The sequence below is a fragment of the Rhyacophila brunnea genome, unplaced genomic scaffold (genome assembly GCF_057557595.1).
Source record: "Rhyacophila brunnea isolate RB1 unplaced genomic scaffold, BYU_Rbru_1.0 scaffold_3, whole genome shotgun sequence".
In the NCBI taxonomy this organism is placed as follows: Eukaryota; Metazoa; Arthropoda; class Insecta; order Trichoptera; family Rhyacophilidae; genus Rhyacophila; species Rhyacophila brunnea.
This window is the reverse complement of record NW_028232965.1, coordinates 52874910-52893850: the sequence shown is the minus strand read 5'-3', so window position 1 is coordinate 52893850 and position 18941 is coordinate 52874910. Positions and strand designations below refer to the sequence as shown.

Genomic DNA, 18941 nt, shown 5'->3' with positions numbered 1-18941 from the left:
AATAGGTTCAGGTCGATGATGATAAGGATGACAGAAATAGGTATAATAATATCATAAATTTGTTTAACCGCTAGTAGTAGAATCAGGTTGCGGAACCCTTCATTCAGCAGTTGATTGATCCTGGTTGATGATGATGATGTTGACGATATGAATATGTAGATAAATATAATATCACCGATTTTGATAAATACAGCAATTCAAATGACAGAATGGAGTAGAATCAGGCTAGGGAGGCTTTTATCCAGCAGTGGATTGGTTCAGGTCGATGATGATAAGGATGATAGAACTAGGTATAATATCACAAATTCGTTTAACCGCTAGTAATAGAATCAGGTGTGTGTACATCGTGTGTGTACAGTTCAATGTAATTAAAATACTTTTCATTTTAATTTGATTTTTGCACATTTATTGAACTTATTCATTTTGAGTATTCATTTTAACTTAATAAAAAACTGAATTTAATTCAGCTAATAAGTTAACACAAGAATATTGATTCTGAGGCGGTACAAAGTTCGCCGGGTCAGCTAGTAATATAAAAAGATAAATGAATTTCAATTAAAATTAAATTTATTTTCCATGCCATGTTCGTGTATCAATATTAATGAAACTGGTAACATTATCATGACATTATCTCAAATCAAATGTCAGTTTTCAAAGTTGTGTTTGCAATGTGTCAGAATTAAAGGTTAACTTTGTAGGTTGTTTATTAAATTTATAAAGGTTATTTCTTCTTTCGACGGATGTTTTAGATTACATTTAAGATGTCTTTAGCTCCAGAGGTACCTATATTGTCCAAAAAACAGCAAAATAAAACACTTTCCGCTAAAAAGAAGTCTCTAAAATCCATTAGAAATGTCCTCTCGTCATCACGTGCAATTCATTGGTATGTAATAAATAGTGTTTTTAAATAATTTTGTCATGTATCTTCATACGCAAATAAATGGCTTCCGGTAAAATAAACTGCCAATTCTTAAAAAAAATAATTACTTGCACTTCCGCATGAGTATTTGCATCTATTATTGTGGAAACATATTAACTATTGTGGAGATTCAATATACAGAACGTCATATTATTTATTTGGTCCAATTATGGTGGCATTAAAGCTTTTGGCCAATATGGTGAATAAATACAAAGTGATTTATTAAAACCCAATCATATAATATGAATGCAGATAAGGATTTTTTTGCGTAACCTATGTAGCACCGTGTCCGGAAATTTGTAGGTACGTATGCAGTTCGCCGTATCACACTTCACCGTGAAATGTTGTATCGGAAATATATGGCCGTATATTATATACCAACCAACCTCTTTGGGTCGTATAGTACTGAGATATAATTCATGTCCAAATGAAACACGGTTCTTATCGGTTTACACTTTACAGGAAGCCAGCAGCAAATAAATTTTGAAAATAGCTGATATACTGGATTATTTGTTGGGTTAGGTTTTCACTCTTGAATTTTGCCAAAATCAGCTATGAAAATTGAATTAATGTTCATATTGAATCTAATAAATTTGGAGACCGTTTAGTATAGTCATCTCTCTCCGTTAGAAAGCTCACGGCGAACTGTGCCACGGTGAAATGTTTTACGTACAATTTACATTACTCAACATTACATAGGTATTTCTCTGTATTTCTAGGCCTTTGCTTGAGGATGATGATCAAATGAAGATATTGGATGAATTTAACAAAATATCAATTAACAAGTTGAAGGAGAAGGGAAAACCCAAGCAAAATAAGATTAAAGCTTTAAACATACCTGCAATTGCTGACATAAGGTAAATCCTACTACAAATATTTTATAGTTTCTTTTAATCAAAAACCTTCTCTAGAAGATCTAAGTGTATAAAGCTGGAAAAGACTTTTTTAACAATGTCCGATCCTAAAAATAACAGGGTCTCCACAAAGTGGAAGTTGCATTAACAGATTTTTGTTTTTATGAGAAATAGATGTTAGCCACTTGCTCAACCCATTAGGTTCATACTCTGGTCCAAATGAATTGAAAAAAACATGCGAATTTGCTAGACCTCGGACTCGGTAACCGCTCGGCCATTGAGAGACTGTAATGATTAAATGAACTGCAAGGCATTTCGCTTTTAAGATTCATTTGTAGCAAACTTTACACTATTATCGCCAATATCTGTAAAAAACTGCAAACATTTCTTTTCAAGACAATTTTAGATTCACTAAATGCTTGGAGTCACTTTTTATTTTTGATAGAATTTTATAAAGAATGCCATTCCCGACTAATGATAAGAAAGGCGGTAAACCATATTCCTTTTAGCAGGTCTATTCCAACACTTAACTCCAATATCATACAAAATTATGATGGAAGTATTCTATGCGTTTAGTATGACAGGTCTAAAATAACACTTTTAACGCCGATCTCACCATGTGAATTCCACAAAACCTCGTTGAGTTATCATGTTATTTTGACATTAGTGATAACGGCTATCAATTCAAAGTTTCACCTTTTAAATAACTGTTCTGCACATAGAATACATCCGTAATATATTGAAATTAACTCAGATATCAGAAATATAATGATGCGGTTTTATTGAGTTACGTGGTTAGAATCAACCTTGCAGGTAGGTACATAAGACGATTAACTCTACGTATAATTACTGTTATAAATAGTTGTAACATAAGTACTAGAATAGGGGTTGCAGAATTAAATCATGAAATTTAAAAGGAAACCCATACATTTTTACCTACCACATTCGATCCTCAGATCATATGGGCCTTCAGCGTGGGGGTTGTATTAACAAATTTGTTTTTATGAGCAATAGTTGTTAGCCATCGCCCAATCTGTTCTTCCACTAGATTAAAAGATTGATCAGCCCCAGGTTGAAACCCACGGCTTTGTATTTATACAAAGACAACTGCTCCACACACTAGACCAACGTGGGTGCAACTATTCATACCAATAATATTAATATATAGTTTGCTTTCAGAAAATCTGTGAAATTCGGAATAAATGAGATTGCTAAACATCTGCGCAATGATGACTGTTTAGGAGTACTCGTGGAAGCAAAAATTCCTCACATACTAGCCGCACACTTAGTGACTGTTGCTGAATCAAAAAATATTCCTGTGTTTTGCATTCCTGGACTGAAAGATGTATTGGAATCTACCTTTGGCTTCAAAAGCAGTACTGTTTGTTTCAATAAAAACTGTAATGACAAAATATTCAGTGACGTTTTGAATCTCATGAATAAAATGAATTCTAAAAATGTACAAATAGATGAAAAATCCATAAAATACAACCAAAACATTGACAAAATGGAATGCGAAGAAACATTACAAGATTTAAAACCGCCGATTCAAACTGAAATTATTTATTTATATAGAACTAACAAAAAGGAAAGAATCTTTATACCACCTAGCTCTACAAATTCCACCTATATTCCAAGGAAGGAAGTGAGTGACTCTTTGAGCTACATTAAATTACCAACAGATATCAACAAAAGGAATGTTAGGAAAGCCATTTTTAAACCTTTAGTGATAAATAGAATAAAGAATAATGTGAATAGAGCCAAAGAAAATCAATTGAAATCGAAAAAAAAAATAACAAATCAATAAAACAAAGTCCAAATATTAAAAGTTGTTTTTATTTTATATTTTATTTAAATTCATAAGGCAGTCAACATTAACAAATAATCATCTTACATTACCATTCTTACAAAGATAAATGTTAGACTAAACGTTATTTCTTTGTCTCTCATCCGTTTCAACAATCTTCAACCATGTGAAAGATCACATTCCACATACACTAAACAAACAGTATCACTTTTGTTAAATTCATGCGTGAATTAAAATAATAAAAACAGTCATCTGCAAAATGTATTTATTTATCAATTTATTAGAAAAGGGACATCTTAAATTATTACTACTTACAGGTGTGGAATTAAATTCCATTGGTTAAAAACAAATTATATTTTACGACATAAATCTTAGTATAAATAAAAAGATTTAGAAACAATAAAATATACAATGATTCCTTTCATTGTCAATATTCTGTGAATTAATATCGATGACTATTATCGATCGATGTCCCCGATTTATCATGCATTCCGGAAATTACATCAATATATTCACAGAGCGTCTACAATTATTTATTATCAGAAAACTACTAATAAAGCAAATTAAATAATTATTTTGTGCTTAACAGAACTTGAAAAGCCTAGTCTGCATAGTAAAATATACTATGCACATTGCGGACAAACAATAAATAAAATAGTAGATACTCATATCTTACACTGTATTTTTTGCATGGCAACATCTTTTAACAATAACTTGTTCAACTTTTATCAAAATCAAACAGAGGGGTTTACTACGTTATAATAATATATCATGCGCACATCGAGCATACATATACATATTTATATATGAATGTACACAACATCGCACCGAGAGGAATGTGACAAAAATACAAATACAATTTTTAGTACACAGTACCAAAAGAGCTTGTGTATGTAATACAATCCACAAGACAACCATGTCGTTCAATAAGAGTTTTATATTATTGATAGGTCAGCTTCAATGTGAGACTGACGATGGCGCAGCCAATCGAGAGCATCCTTTGCACTCGCACTCGGCGAGCACCCTAAATCTATCTCTAGGGACAAGAGCTCGTATTCACTGCGCCCACACAATTTTATCTTTATGCATATCTCAAAAGAGAAAAAAATATTCAACTGAATACAATTTCAGTTCTATAGATAAATTTATTTAAAATCTGAATAATTATATTTGTTTTAATAAAACCACATAAATATACTGTTAAAAACCTACAGGATAAAATAAATACTCTATCCAAGTGTACAACACCTAACCTAAACTTTTTATGCTTGACAATATGATTGAAACAAAACATAATGACGTCGGTTAAGTTTTTACAGGGATAAAAATTATATATTATCCTGAGCAATTATAATACTGGCAACCCATTACCGCTTCCACCACATTATAAATGCTGAATCTCTTAAAAACACTATCAGTTCGTCAGTCAGTCTCAAGACTGCTGGACATTGTTTCAAAAATAATTGCTACTTTTAAGGTTGCAGCTATCAAACAATCTGTCAGTGGCCTGGGATAAAATAGTGTCAACCTCATTTTGGTTAAAATTGTGTTGATTATGCCATCTATGAAAACCATCTCTAACTATCTGAAAAACCGATGTACAATTCGGCCAAATGAGAGTGTTTTCAGACCATGATACTTTTTATCAATGACATTATTAATGGACGACGCACTCAATACAGTAGCTAGCAAGTAAATTTGTGCATTTGCATGTATAGGTAGACGTCACGCAATTTCCATTATTCGATATCACGCATCGGGAATTTTTAGCAATACGACCTTTATTGTAATGGCGTAAGAGCACTGTTTCTAATGTCAATGTTCATTTGACCGATCCCGTTCGAACCGAACCATTCGGCAGACCCAACAAAAAGCATCAGGAATTTATAGTAATATCACCTTTATTGTAATGGCGTTAGAACAGATTATGCCATTCGGCAGACCCGACAATAAAGTGAGTGTCATTTTCTTTTCCAGATGATTCGTCCATATTAATGTCATTGCTTTTTATCCATACATATTTCAATAAATTACTGGAGTTAAAATGGTGTCAAATACAAATTGAATTGACAACAAAAATGCCGATAGTGTACATGACCAAATTATGATAAATGATTTCTGTAACATAATTTTATATTAATCAAATTTATTTATAGACAAAATTTTAAGTTGATTTTGGGTCCTTCAATTGACATTTCTCGCTTCATAGAATATGAAGCATATTATCATCAACTTGTCTTTCATCAGAACTACAAACACTACAATTAATTTCGATCTCTTAAAAAACTGGTTGAAAAATTCAGCCTCCCATATCAGTTAACCGAAACGTAATGATTTGGTAATGAATAGCCAGCCGATGTGAAAGTGAAAGTAAAACGAATACCTTCTTTAGAGTACTATGTAGTATCATAAAACTTAATAAAAACACTAATCATATTGTCATATTATTAATAGTTTTGTAAACCTAGTAAATAAACGAACATGAATGTAAAAACAAAACAGTGATTTACAAGATAATTTTAGAGCCATAGAATTAATTATTTTGATTTTAAAATGTCAACATTAATAAACAATGATTGAATAACAAGCACTTTTCTCTATCAAAAAAATAAATGCAAATTAGCAAAATTAAAAGCATTTCAAAACGAATCATCAAAATCACTTATTAAAATTTTCAATATATGAATTCAATCAATTCAACTATCAGATATTATATGAATATAATACACGAAAGAAGTTCCATAGAAATCTTCTCTTGACATAGATAATTCACTCTCAATAAAACAAATAAAATTCAGTCGAGTCTACATGACTCTGCTACCTTCACTCACATTTAAAAATAACATTATTGTGCCATTGTTTTATAATAAATTTTCTTTCAATTAACATTTTCTAAGCTTAGCCCGTTTAATTATTGAATCATATTATTATAGTAGCGGGTATATATAGATATATAGTATAGACCATTGTTTCCCAAACTATGGGTCGCGACCCACCAGTGGGCCGCGAGCGAATATTGAGTGGGCCCTCGCCACTGTATACATGAATTAAAAAAAATAGGAAGTGATAAATTTGATATTTCATTCAGCTAAATACAGAAATAAATTAGATACATCAAACTCACTGCGATTAAAAGTAACTAAAGTTGAAGTTGATGTTAAAACTGTAATGAAGAAAAATAAGAAACAAATACATTCTTCCCATTGAAATAACTTTGTAAAAAACCTTGCAGGTGTAGGTATTTAAGTAATATTTTTTTTTATTTTAGTTGTGTTTCTTATTTCAACAGTCTTTCATTCATATTGGTAACACTTATAATTTTTTTTTATTTCAATTAGAACAATTAATAAAACAGCATTAAGTAGTTCCACGACTCGCCACTAGGGAATCTGAGCATTACCAATATTTATGCCCTTTTTTCTCTAAGACAGCTAAGAGGTGAGTCCCAAGATTGGAAATTTTTGTTAGATGGTCGGAGCCCAGTCAACTTTGGGAACCACTGGTATATACTGATAAAGTAAAAATAGCTGAGATTTACAACATTCACAGACAGAACTGATTAAAAAATAAGCGGTCAGGGAACAAATCAAAGATAACGGAGCTGTTTCTGCTTTTCAAACAATTATAATCATGTCCGAAAAACGTACAGTTCATTGATGATGTTGTTTAAACCGAAGTTTCTGAAATTTGGTGGAACTTAACACTTCCACGTACAAATCACTCATAAATCATATTTATTGACAGAGAATTTAGTAAAATTCACTTTCGCTGATGATAAACACAAATAGACAAAAACTTCTTCAAAGAACTGGCCGAATGGAAAAACGTAAGCAGATGCGACCAATTTTAAGATTTGTGAAACATATTAAGAATGGCGGCACATATTTTCTGAGCATTGGTTTCGTCAGGATAGAGGGCCATCGCCTTGCGGACCTGATCTTCAGGGAAAATGCTGGACAGATGATAGTAGAGATGGTTGCGAGCGTCCCGGCGAGGGGTCCACCCCCATGCACCCGAGGCATTTGGAGAAGGCAGCTGAGCGTGCAGGTGCGGTTCCGAAGAGCTCACACCTGATTGGCCAGCAGCAGGCGGCCACGCCGGACAAGCTGCCGGCGCAGAAGCGATTCTCGCCACCGTCTGGTGACCGCCCCAGGGCGTGCTTACCGCCGGACAGGGAGGCGCCATCGCTCCGGCATTCTGATTCACCCCGCGCATGCGGTAAAGTCGTGGGTCGAAGTTCGGATTCAGAGTCAACTGGCGATGCAACTTCCGGTGCATGTTTCCACCTGCCTCGGGGACTTCTTGGTTTTCTGGGTACGCCCACCTAGAAGAGTCGTCCGCGGAAGGACCGCCGCCCCAAGGGTTTCCCCGCTGCGGATAGTTGACCGGACCCCGGTTGACGTTGGCCCCGGGGCCGACACCGTAGCCGAAGCCGTAGTCATGCAGGCCTGCGGCGATGTTTTCGATGCTGTGGCTCTTGGGAGGGTCGACATTTGCACCCAGGGAGAGGGTGTCGAAGGATCCCTGGAGATTCTGCCGGTGCTCCGTCTGCGCCCGGTTGAAGTGCGACACGACGGAGGCAAGGGAGTGCGGATCGGCAGGCGGCGCGGCGGGGGCGGCAGACCTTGCGCGACCCAGAGGTGTCTTCCGCGGCAGTCCCGCCTGGGCATCATACCCGAGAGGCAAGCTGTGGGTCTTCAAGTCGCTCCCGGCGGTCGGATCGCGAGGGTTCCCCCTCGCCTGAATGTGCTTCTGGGCGTACTCGGAAAGGCGCTCGGTGACAGACTTGTGGGGCATGTTGCCCCGTTCCGGATGACTGAATTTGCACTTGTTACCGTAAGTACACTTCTTGCCGTATGGGCACGGGGGCGGTGGCTCCGAGCGGTGCTTTCTGTCGACGCGGAGGAAGCTGTCGAGAGTGGGTCCGGAACGGCCGAGAGGATCGTCAGGCGGCATGAAGAGGTCGCTGACGAACGAGAACATGAGGATCCTCTCTTCCACCACCTTTCGGAAGTCGGGACTCTCCTGGACAAGGTCTCGGTAGTTGTCATTGGAGACCACGATTCCGTCGACCTCAGCGGCCAGCTTCAGGATGTAGCGGTCGTCGTAGCAGACCAGCCTCTTTCCGGCCACCAGCCGACTGGGCGTGAACACCAGCAGCCTGTCTCTCTCCAAATCACCCAAAATTTCCTGCTCCGAGATGGGATTGTCAAGCCTGCAATGAAAATGTGGTAAGAAGAAATGAATTCTTTGTAATGAATTTTCAAGTAGATTTTAAATTAATGTTAAATGTAATAACAGAAATTAATGCAAAGATATCATTGTTATTGTAATTAGGTACCTGCTAGATTCTTTTCGCCATTTCGGAACAAAAACTGTAATCTCCGTGTGACCTCTGGCTAAAAACCAATCGACGCATATTTTGATTCCGCGGCAGGAAAACACCTCTTTGTTTCCGTGACTGAAAATAAAAATTAATAGCCATAAGTGGTAAATCATTGTTTTTTATATAATGGAATAATCGTGACCAAGTCTGATTTTAAAAGATAGTTTCGGTCGAAAAAGTAATGCGAAATATGATTTGGTAAAATGTGCAAGATATTAATAATTAATTGAGATCAGCTATTAGACATACCTCATAGCGACATTGCTGCCGTCAATTACAATGGGTTTCAAGAGTGATCCGGAGTGAGCGACCGACGAATCGTTCACCGCGCCCCCCTCATCGGAAGCGCAAGAAGTGGTAGGCGACTCGACGACGCGCAAACTCTGCGAAGAAAGATTGATGAGCTCCTCCAACAGTTCGTTCTGACTGGGCTCAGGCCCCAGCTTCTGCAGAGCGACCTGCACGAGTTTCTCCGTGTAACCCAGCTTGAGAGCGAATTCGACTCGGGCGGTGTATCCCGGAACCTTCTTGGTCACGGAGGCTGCGTCGTCGTGTCCCGTGTCTGTTTTATGATCAAGGGAGGCTTGCTGATCTCGTACAGCCTCCGCGTTGACGTACTCGGCGAACTCCGCACCGAGGGTGTCGCTCACGGTCCTGGAGACGTCCAAATGCGTCGCGGAGTGACCGGTCGAAGAACTCCTCGAAACGTTCTGATGGGCGGCGGAAACGCTGGGCGTGCGAGAGACGTCCGCGTGCGAGGTGCACGTCTCGTCTGTCTCGAAGTCGGAGTCGTAGCTGGAGTCCTCGTTCGTCTCCAGGGCCATTCCCCCGCTTGCCTTTTCATGGGTCGACACGCCAAAGGAGTCAACATTACTCTGAAAATTAGCGAAAAAGAAAACATTTAAAACACCGATGAATTCCATTCACACATGGCCAACTTGGCAATCAAAATCGCCAATGGCAACAGAAATAAGATATATATGTTAATCTATTCACTTGACTAGAGATCTAGAACGAATTCCGAATACTTAAGTTCAATTTCGAAGATGCTTGATTTTTCTTTAAATCTTATTTTTGTAAGTAAGTATACGATAATGAGAGAAACACAAGAAAAATCACTTAAACTGGAACAGGGCATGTCCGGTTTCTATTGCTGCCACTTAAATTCACACATTAAAAAGGGGGGAAATTAGAATTTTGGCAGCTGTGACTATTGAGTTTAAATTTTAATTGAACACTCGTTATTACGATAAAAAGTAACACAAACTATATATAGGTAGGTATGTACCTATTTAATTCAATTATTCTTCCGTCCACACAATTAAATAAACCTTTCTATTATGTTAACGATGCCCGTACATTACGAAAACTCTTTACAGGTAAGAAGATGACAACCAAGACTGAACGCGACATGTAAATATGAAATTGGAGCATGAATAGGATATACTAGGGTGCCCACGTACGTAATATATTTCATTTCGAAGTATACTCTGACACTGGAATATGACACTCGTCGATTTGCACTGCATTTAATAAATTAATGAATACTGTAACTAAAGTAAAAAACAGACGGCGAACATGATTCGGCGCTCGAGAATGGTGTTGGTTCTCGAATCACAGCACTCACTGGGACAGCCGAGAAACCGAGAGCGAGAGTAAAATATTATTGGAAACATCCGCTTTCTAAAAGTCAAACATCAACACGGCGCCGAGAGGTGGGGGGATAAAAATCGCGTGACGTACGGCCGCCGATCAAAAAATAATATTATTAACACACCACCTACGGAATCTGACGTGAAAAAATAATGTGTTATTCAGTAGACACCATTTCGAGATGGTAAGCACGATGCTTGTGGGTGCTCAGTGAAGAAATATCGAGCCCAAAAAGCGATCGAACCCATAGGCAGGGGTTGAGAAGTTTCGAAATATTTTTGTTCGACCATGACCGATCCTAATAAGATCATCATAAGATCTCCACAGAGTGGAGGTTTGTATTAACAGATTTTTTACAAGAAATGGACGCAGCCATCTATTAGGTCCATACTCTGACTCATACACAAATTGAAAAACAATATTATGCCACAATTATATTGCCAGACTCAGGATTCGAACCTGGGACCCACGTCGCTATAGGCTTAAGCCGCGCGGCCATTGTGGGCGTGATAATGATGATAATAATTTAATAATCGAAATAATGTAATCTAACCCAATATTTCTAAATATAATATACTTAGTGTATTTTTTTAATCAGCTGTGGCGACGACATCCCAAGGCAAACTAAAGTCTTTGTACATATTACTAGAATCAATAAATATGCATATTTAATATTTAAAATCTAAAATTTCTCATCCCAGAGCAAATTCAGTGTGTTTCAATCAAGAGAGATTAAACGAATAAGAGTAAAGCATTGTGGGCATAAAATGGAAACCAGCAAGAAACCAATGGATAAGGAGACATACAAAAGTGCACGATGAGACAGAGGTCGCCAAGCTGGTGAAATGCAAGAATGCAATGTGCAAGAATGTCGCTTGATCAGTGGACAACCGCCGGACAAATGCAGTAATACAGGGGTACCCAAGGGGCCGCTCTATAACCCGTTTGATCTCCAAACTCATAAAGTTTGGCGCAAGGATCTCAGACATAATGGGAACTGAAATACCTAACGGGTTTGGAGTATCAGGCAACCGATCCCAAGTGTGGAAGAATATGCGATAAACTTCAAACTGTGTCAAAAATGATGAACTGAATCGCTATGATTTTCGACATTCACGATCCGCGAACCAAATTGAACGCATAGTTTACAATACCTGCCCGGCAGTCATAGGAATATGTTTACAATCTTTTTCTATCCAATCATCGATTGCTATTGCACACTAAATCGATACTTTTTGAAATGTTCATAATCCTAAGTTTTTTAACATATGCAAGTAAAAATGATGCTGCGTGACATTCCCGTTCGCCCTTGGCACATATTAGCCATTCACCTTCTCATATTCGACTTCAATAATAAGATTCAATTCTCGACGATAAAAATACTTAATAATAAACTCTAATCATACTATTACCATACGCTGGCATTTTCGATTCGGAGTTGATAAGGCAACAATAATTAAAATTATGACAGTTCTAGATCCGCCTGTAATGCATAATTTAATTATTAAAACCACAATATATGTCAAATATTTAATTTAAATGTAGGTACACAATTTCGATCGTATTTTCTGATAATAATAAATTTATGACACATGTTTGAAATTCGTATAATTTTATAATGTACTTACATATTATTATGAGAACAGTTTAATTGATACCACGCACATCAAATTGGATATTAATTTGATTTTTAAATACATTTATTTTATTTGTTTAACACTACAATATACCACGAGGGTACCAACTAATAGGATACTGAATTAAATAAAAACTACACAACCTTATATCATTATGACAATGACGTTATGTAGAAAACTGATGCAATGCACAAAGAAAAGCGCCCATCTATGAAAATGACCTATTTACGTTACGTACATTTGGTTATTCTAAATTTTCTGACGTATCCGTCCTTTATAAGTTTTTAAAACTAATTTTCGAATACTTATTTGAAAGATGATTGAATGAAAATATGTATATATAATTTTAAAACATTTCAGGAAAAAAAAATACAACGCCGGGCAAGCCTAGAACCCGTGTTCATGGGGATTCCTTACCAATTGAGTCACATGAGTCCTATCCAATTACACCGAAAAATGGACTAGTAGTATTTAAATGAAATACACAAATTAATGAAGTGCTTATCAAAGTCCCTATTGAAGTTATTTGTTTTCACATAATGTATGTCCAATAAAAATGTTGGGCACATTTACAGTATTCTTAAATTATTTGTCGAATAAAAAATAGTTTAATTGTTAATGAATGTTTTGTATTAAGAATTTTATTATAATTTGTGTCAACCTTTGAAATTTACTAAAATATGTTTATTCGGTTCGACATAGTATCATGACTGCACTCCCGCAGATTTATTCTGCGAATTTCGATATTTTTTAGCGATTCACTATATTAACAGGATCTTAAAATATATTTATAATAATTGAATAATCATTTGAATCGTCGGGTTGTGCAGCTCTGTTGGCTGGGGACAAAAGATACTGTCACCAAAGTATACGTATTTAAATTATTGTTTTGTCCCGTGAGTTTCTAGACATTTAGATCTGCTTTATGTACGGTGGCTGAGATCGCTTGACTAGCAAAACAGATGAATGCCGTTTAACTGAGTACCTGAAATCGTTAGGTACCTATTTCAATTCCCATTAATTATATTGTGTTCCCTGTGCAGGTGCTTACAAGTTTATCATTAGAGTAAATAATATATCGCTACAACAATTACTAGGTATGTCACATGCTTGTATGGAAGTGTGGTTTATCTTTTACCACAAATAGTTAAAATTCCGATGAATATTTCGCGTGCATTCTGAATTACAAATAGCGGAGTGTGTCCATGTCGTAATATGCATAATATAATATGGAATTATGTATATATTTAGAAACGGATTTAAACATTTAAAAAAAACATGTTTTGTTTCTTAATAGGATCTGTCACAACGTCTACAATGCCATAGACAGGCATAGACAATGTACATAGATACATATAAACAAAATCAAATTTACATAATTAGTATTATAATAATATTATAAAGAAAACAATAGATACGTTTTTCGAAATTCAAACTACGGGTAGGTGGTACAGTCCTACAAACTTATCTGTAGAATGGCTAAAAATGGAACTACGAATTGCCATGGGACGCCATTTTGAAAATTTTATTCGAATGTCAGATTTTGTCCAGTTACGAGTCTTGATTGGGTAGTTTTCGACAGTGGCGCTCCCTCATCCCATTCCTCAGATAAGTTTGTAGGTCTGTAGCAAATTTTCCTCTGCGAGAATTTAGCTTTCACGGAAGAAACTATTTTGCGTACAACATCACGGATAACGTTGCGAGAGGTTTGCGCACTCGTCTAATTAAAACAATTAAAATAATAATCATTATTTTTATGAAGATTCAGAAGAATATTAATTTATCCAAGGATATTTCCCCAACCGTCAAACAAGTTTTTTATTCATTATCCCCAATAAGACACAATCGAGACTCGAGAAGTATGAGTTTGATTGATTATAATCCGACCGATGGTAGGTATATGTAAATAATTTATAAATACATTTATATTTATAACATGAATTATCGAGAGAAGCAAAAATGTGGTCATAGCAGGAGCGAAGGGTGGAGGTAGGCTCTAAGATACGCCATAAATAGTGCGCATTAAACTTTGTTATTCATACATAATTGGTTTAATTGAAGTAAGGCTATAATAATTTACGTATATGGTGTTTGATAGTTTTTAAAAATCAATTAAAACCTGCCTAAACCAAACCATAATGGTTTTTGTTTACTTTGGGCGATACGACAAAATTGTGCACACTTTTTCATTCATACTTATTTGTTTTCGTTGGATTAAGAATACATACTACACATATTGTTCATATTTTTTTTAATTCATTAAGCCCTGCCTAACCAAACTATAAGAGATAAAAATATTATATATCTATAAAATATCCAAAGTTATGTATGATTTAATTGCATAATTTTGGATATTTTATAAATAGACGAGTATTTTTTGACTACATCTAGTATGGCTTGGTTTTCGTAGGGTTTAGTTGAATTTTAAAAACAAACCAATGCCATCTGTAAATTGTAATCTTATTTCAATGAAAACAAATGCATATAAATACTAAGTTTAATGTGCAATAATTTATTACAGTTCTTAACAGTCTGCCTCCACCCTTCGCCACTGGATCATAGTATGGTATAGAGATGCTTCGTCCAGTCTTCCACTATTGCAGAGACGAAGCAGCGAAGCGGGCAGGTACGCGTCCGCCGACTTTTATTTCGAAAGGTCAATTGCTTCGCGTCAATCGGATTTCACGTGCCGACCTTACCTCGCCGTGTTCAATGACATACAACAGCGCGGCGTAGGTCCGGTTCAACTGTTCAAGACAGTCGCGCCGACCGACCGCCAAATCTACTTGCACACCCGACCATAGCATAGGGTTAGCAAACGTGAATACTACAAATTAATACTCAATATTATGTAGGTACTACTGTTCCCATAAAAATTAATTTAAAATTGAATCTCTATTCACATCTTCATTGTTATACAACCAAATTGCATGGCCCCCACATCCTGAAGCAGGCCCCAAGGCGAGGATATTTGACGGGCCCTCATACTACATCGCTAAGGTCAATGGCAGTGTGATATCCTACACTAGTGTTTCCTAAATGGTAGTCCCAATAGAACCCCAGGGTTCAAGGTAAAATTAGGGGCGTTCCATGTATTTTTTTAGCGATTTTAAATATTTTTAAATAAATCCATTTGAATTATTAACTTGTCAGCACTCGGCATTCTATTATGATGAACTGATCACGACCCATTTTTGTAGTATTGAAGTAAAATGCGACCCTTCAATATATTTGACACATAGGCATATTAGTCTGGAAACACACTAAAAGTAAATAAAATCAGTTTCTACACGTGAATTATCATTTAATTATATCAATCATCATATCACATCGAATTGCATCACATATACACATATTATTTGTAAATGTTAATAGTCTTCAAGTAAAATAGCGACGCAGGCGACTTTTTTACTATTAGAGACAAATCGTGATGTGTGTTTATCTCACTTAACTAACTAGTCGAAGCCCCGAGGCTAGAGCTCTGTCAGCCCCCCATTGTCATGGCTGTCATTTCGTTGCGCTATAAGTGTAAATGACAGAAGCCGGGTTCAGAATATATAAATGACGCGAAAGAGCGGAAGGATTTTTAATTCTGCAGATTGCTACTAAAACGTCATGATATAATGTTGAGTATCTACCTACAAAGTTATATTATGTCAAGCGGGGTACTCATTAGCGAGCCGTAACTGTGACCGTTGCAGATACAGTAACCAGTGTGGACGCCAAATAATAAGTTCGCGAGCAGCTCAAGGCGCCTGCTGACTGGGATGAGGAGAGATGCCTACTTTTAATTGATGTTTACAAAAATATTAAGAGTGCTATGGGACCCAAAAGACAATATGCGCTGCACTAGCTATCAATTCGTCTGACATGATTCAGCTCAAAACGAACACTTGGGATACTGCGGCTCACCATCGGTTACATGGAAAACGTTCACGTCGCGTCCACATCTCGAGTTGGTTACAGTATCTGCAACGGTCACAGTTACGGCTCGCTAATGAGTACCCGGCTTTACATTTGGTTTATAACTGAAAGTTCTGAAGATTTATGGAAGAACACGCCCTGATAGTCTTGTCTAATTAGACTTCAGTCAGCTTTTTTTCTTACAAAATCTTATTAAATTAGTTTGGATTGACCAAATGCAAGAGCTCAAAAAATGAGAAAAATTATATACCAAAGTACAATTTCACTTCATAATCTGACAAAAGACCACAAAGTTGTTTTTCCCAGTAAACATTTGATAGAAAAAGTGTTTGAAAATCGATGTTGACAACCCTGTCAAGGATTCCAAAATTTTCAGTGAGAGAATTTTCAATACAAACCAACGATGCACAAAAGTCAGTTGCTTCGTGATTAAATAAATCAACATTTGACAGAAAAAAAAAACAACAAGTATAAATAGCAATCGATCAACAAATAGAATACTAATTAATTACTTGGTTAACCGCATTTGTTTTTAACGCTAGCAATATTCAAAAATTCTTACATGGCAGGCATGGCTTTATAATCTGGCAATAATTAACTGCAATATGTGTTAAATTATTATCTATGAAAGTAAAACGTCCAATAAAATGCCACGCTAAATACCGCTTCACAATGATTTCCAGTTTGAACGCCCACAGACTAAAAAATCTCTCAGGGCATAGAGACCAGTAAAAAATGTATTAAATGAAACATTATGCTGCTGCAATTACGATTTCAAAGTATTGGAATACCGGGATTCCACGATAAGTTATAATAAATACTAACGTATTTCACAATAAAATGACATGTAAAAAATTTGCTAAAAAATAATGTGAAGAAAACAAACAAAAGCTTTAAAAGAAACATCTTGAAACATTTTTTTTTAATTATTTTACAATACCTACATATTTCCTTATAATTGATATCCTAACTTGGATGGTATTTTCGGACCGAAAAATACAAATAAGTATATAACTTCATAACATCTAAGTAAATGCTAAATAAATTATCAATCAAAAGAGATATATTATTTTGAAATATATAAGACAATAAAATTAGCGGTTCAGATTTCCGTGGTTTTGTCTGATGCCGGGATTTGAAAATTCTGTGTGGGATTGCAATCTTCAATTGCAGTGAAACGGCTATGTGTTTTGTGTTTCAATGACAACACAAATATAACAAAAAGACTATGAAAAATAACAGCAGATAAATTATTGATGTCCATGGTGTTGAAAGATCGGAATTGTTAAACATAGTATCTACCTAGGTACATAATATTATAGCTCACCACAAACAAATAAACATTGTATAACAGCTGTTTACAAGCATGTGTAGTGTATATTTCTGCATGTGCACTGACAAACAGGTGAATGTGTACATGTAGGTAGGGAAAATTTGATTCTTTCACCGATATTATTGTAACAACTTGAGAAAAATTACTTTGACTAAAGTACGCATTTTTCATCAATGAACTGTCTAAAAACTTTGCAATATTTACAAGTGTTTCAAGTTCCAAACAATTGATGTTTATTCACATGCATTCGTGTCGAGAAAAAAGTTTACTATCAATAATTGCCTAATTCGAATGCCGGAAGGTGTGTGTAGGTCTGTACAGGGCTTTAGAGTCTTTAGACGGAGCGTTCTGTTTATAGAGTGGCGATCACCCGGAAGTGTGGAAAGCGAAGCAAAGGCCGCGCGTTTGTCAAAAGATTCGAGATGCAACCGGAACTGTACGTCACGTAGGGGCGTCGCGGCGGCCGTGACGTCACGCGCCGGGCGCTTCACACGAAAGGGGGCCGCCTGCGCGGGCGGGCGCAGAGGGGGCACAGGTAGACGAGAGAAGAGAAGAGGGAGACAGATCCGGGTGCTGCGCACAGGTGGAAGGTTTGTTTACGCGGGCTCTGCGATTGTATTTTCTCATCAATATTCATAAAACTGACGATTTACTCATACGACTGTATCGATGTGTAGTAATATTATTATCTATGGGTTAGTGTACACATATTTTATTGTGTCCAGCATTTACCGAAATTGAGCTATTAATTATACGCAACATGCCCATCTGCATCATTATGTTATGAATTATGATGTAAAAACATTGGTCTTCAAAATAGGGTAGATAATTAAGAAGATACTATTCTCTCATTAAAATCAATACTAATATAATAAGATAATAACAAAGTGTCTGTCTTTTATTCCGATCTTTTTTCACAAAGAATTGACTGTAATAATTATGTACTTACTCCAAGTGCGTGAGGATTAGTTTAAAACGTTTAAGTGAACGTTGTTTCATTAATTCTTAAAATAGGCCCTATCTTATAGAAAATTCGGTGTGCACTGTAATTTCATGTACCTACATTTTTATATTTTTTTCTATTTAATTTTCTTATTACGCTGTTTTTTATTTACTTACATTGTTTTTATCATGTTGTCAACATCCTGAATTTATAATTTGTAAAGTTCACTCTATGTTAAAAAAATAATTTTGAATCGTTCTTGTCTTTTCTTGAATTAAGCGAAAACTAAGTGCAACCATTCAAATTTTAAGATGTAAATAATGTATCTTTTTTTACCGTGCACAATCAACGATAGATCTTGACATAAGATTACCATGTAAATATGAGGAAGATAAAACATACTATTTTCTTCATTACTGAATTTTAGTTGTGAAGTATTTTAGTACACATTGCTTCAGTGCACTGTTGCACAGCTTCTTTCGACC

General features: G+C 36.0%; 2 protein-coding genes across 2 annotated transcripts in view; one reads left to right on the top strand and one right to left on the bottom strand.

Annotated features, from left to right (window-relative positions):
• Positions 1 to 646: 646 nt before the first annotated feature.
• Positions 647 to 3601, top strand: LOC147068547 (uncharacterized). Its single transcript, XM_085952200.1, has 3 exons — positions 647 to 883; positions 1639 to 1776; positions 2953 to 3601. Exons 1-3 carry the CDS (start codon positions 762 to 764, stop codon positions 3578 to 3580), a joined length of 888 nt encoding a protein of 295 aa, XP_085808326.1. The 5' UTR covers positions 647 to 761; the 3' UTR covers positions 3581 to 3601.
• A 3245-nt stretch (positions 3602 to 6846) lies between these two features.
• Positions 6847 to 18941, bottom strand: part of LOC147068546 (uncharacterized) — a 42815-nt gene continuing 30720 nt past the window's right edge. Inside the window, exons 2-4 of the mRNA XM_085952197.1 lie at positions 9216 to 9841; positions 8922 to 9041; positions 6847 to 8795 (exon numbers count right to left, since the gene is read on the bottom strand). Of these exons, the coding sequence (XP_085808323.1) occupies positions 7427 to 8795; positions 8922 to 9041; positions 9216 to 9841 (2115 nt within the window). The 3' untranslated portion in view covers positions 6847 to 7426. The remainder of the gene's footprint in view (positions 8796 to 8921; positions 9042 to 9215; positions 9842 to 18941) is intronic.